We start from the raw sequence: 2,134 nt of genomic DNA, 5'->3' as shown, positions 1-2,134 counted from the left end.
GTTCCCTGCTTGTAGTTTATATGATTGCCTTGTCTAGCACATGGTGATCAAATAAGAGTCCCACAGCAGTAGCCACCACAGAACATGGGACTGAAGCTGACTGTAGGGGAAATCAAAAGGAGTTTGACCTGTTCCTCATCTTTTGCAGAAATTCCACATGCCTTGCTCTGAAACCAAGGCCAAAATGTGTAATTCATATCCCATGGGTGAGGGTTTTCCTTTTCCTATACTCATGCCTGTATAAGTCAAACTAAAGCCTTTGTTTCTTATTGTCAGATTCCATTCTCCAAGTTCTTTCTATGTAATCAGGGGAGAGTCCAGGATCGCCAGTATCCACTCTGGTTAGACAAAGTAAGTTTTTCCATCACCTTACCTCTCTTTATAGTTATGCTTAAAAAAACCAAAAAAACCAAACAAGCAGACTCCTACCTTTCGAAGAGAGATGAAGTCTTATTAAGTAAGGTTTGAAACATAACCGAATAGTTTGAGAACATTCTCAGGCATCAGACCATGCACCAGTCTGACTGACAGAAGTTAGAAAGTTGGGTGGGGGGGAGAATCTTTCCTTACAAGTATGTGAGTCACAACTGGCTACTACATTTCTTGCAGTTCCCTTAGAAATACCCAAAGCTGACCACAGACAGGTATAGTCTGATGTGATGTGGCAATTCCTGTGTATAATGCTGACATTTCTTCCATAGCCCTCAAATTAAGTACATTTACCTGCCAATTTAATCTAGTATCTTAAGTGACACAAAAAATAGTAAAGAAAAGTTTGCCACAGAATTAAGGCTATATTGAAGAGTGCCCCATAAATACAAAATCATAGATAAACTAAGCTTGCTGCATTGAAGTTTCAAGGTTAAAAAATTCCAGCTCAATAGATACTCCTTTTTCTCAACTGCCCTAAATTCTTGAAAATCTTAATTTCTTTAAAATTTGCGTTTTCTAAACAATATCATTTAAAAATCAGATTCTGTATTCAAAGTGTTCTAGGAAAGCTTTCTAAATTATGTTGATGCAACAGTGTTGTGTCAAGTAGATGCTTATTGTAATATGCATGTGCTTGCAAGATCCTTGCACTGTATTGAGAACATGGAAAAAGATTCATGACTTTGCTGCTAATTGCAACAAACTTGAAATGGTATACTAACAAGTAACCAATTTCTTATCAGATTAGCACTATTGGATTCACACTGGGAGACCAGGCAGCTGGTCCATTTCAGCTGGAGATAGACTTCATTGGTTTGCTCATGGACAGAACTCACACTGAAGAATTTGCCTATGAGCAATATGAAAGGAACACCAAATTCTAGATTGACTTGCCCACCAATGGAACAGATGCTTCGGAAGCTTATTAAATATGTATACAACACTTTGTTGATCTTGACTAGGTTCACAATGCTGTTAGAAGAACCCATGTAAATACTGAAAGGGAGAGTTGTATGGGATGGACATGCATCTTGCAACTTTAAAGATGTAGTACTAACTTTTTTTCTGACTTCCAACTTATTTTCACTACGGGCTTCTGCAACTAAGTATTGTTGGAACATTGCATCAGAGAAAGAAGGTATGGTAATTAATAAACAGTTGTACAGTGATGGTTGCTGAATGGATCATCTTCAGACATACTTATTATAGTTTCTCAGCTATTTATGAAACTAAGAAGAGCGATTCAGAAAGTAAAAGAAATAAAAGCTATTAAAAGATTTCTGGTGTTCCACTTCATTTCACTGCTACAGACTTGAGAGGTTATTCTATTGCACAAAAAGAGTTCTACACCTCTGATAAAGTGGTAGATCATGAAGAAAGATTTATATTGAATAAATAGGTAGTAAACTCATCCAATGCCCATGGGGCCAGGAAAGCAGAAGTGGGACAAGGGTTAACAGTTACCACTTGCCACCCCACCACCTGCCAACATTCATCCCCAGTGGGGCTTCAAACAGAAGAATCGGGCAGTAAGCCTTGCCCCATGCCCAGATTCCTGGACCCTCTAGGAATCTGAGGCTGGGTGAGACTGCTCTACTGGCTGGCTCTTTGATATTCCTGGAATAAAGGATTAATCAAAATTACATTCAAAATTGACAGCAGGTGCAATATCTGAAATCCTTTTATACCCCTCTACTAGTTT

The 2,134-nt window shown here is 38.4% G+C and overlaps 1 protein-coding gene across 3 annotated transcripts in view; it reads left to right on the top strand.

The window, feature by feature from the left end:
• NDUFAF1 (NADH:ubiquinone oxidoreductase complex assembly factor 1) overlaps positions 1-1,704 on the top strand; it is a 13,205-nt gene extending 11,501 nt beyond the window's left edge. For all 3 annotated transcript variants that reach the window (XM_019519043.1, XM_019519042.1, XM_019519041.1), the window contains exons 4-5: positions 277-351; positions 1,176-1,704. In XM_019519043.1, the coding sequence (XP_019374588.1) occupies positions 277-351; positions 1,176-1,316 (216 nt within the window). In that variant the 3' untranslated portion in view covers positions 1,317-1,704. The remainder of the gene's footprint in view (positions 1-276; positions 352-1,175) is intronic.
• Positions 1,705-2,134: the final 430 nt, after the last annotated feature.

The sequence above is a fragment of the Gavialis gangeticus genome, unplaced genomic scaffold (assembly GCF_001723915.1).
Source record: "Gavialis gangeticus isolate Ggan-Ray unplaced genomic scaffold, GavGan_comp1, whole genome shotgun sequence".
NCBI classification, from domain to species: Eukaryota; Metazoa; Chordata; order Crocodylia; family Gavialidae; genus Gavialis; species Gavialis gangeticus.
Note: the sequence above shows the minus strand (reverse complement) of the source record. Positions and strands in the feature narration are given on the sequence as shown.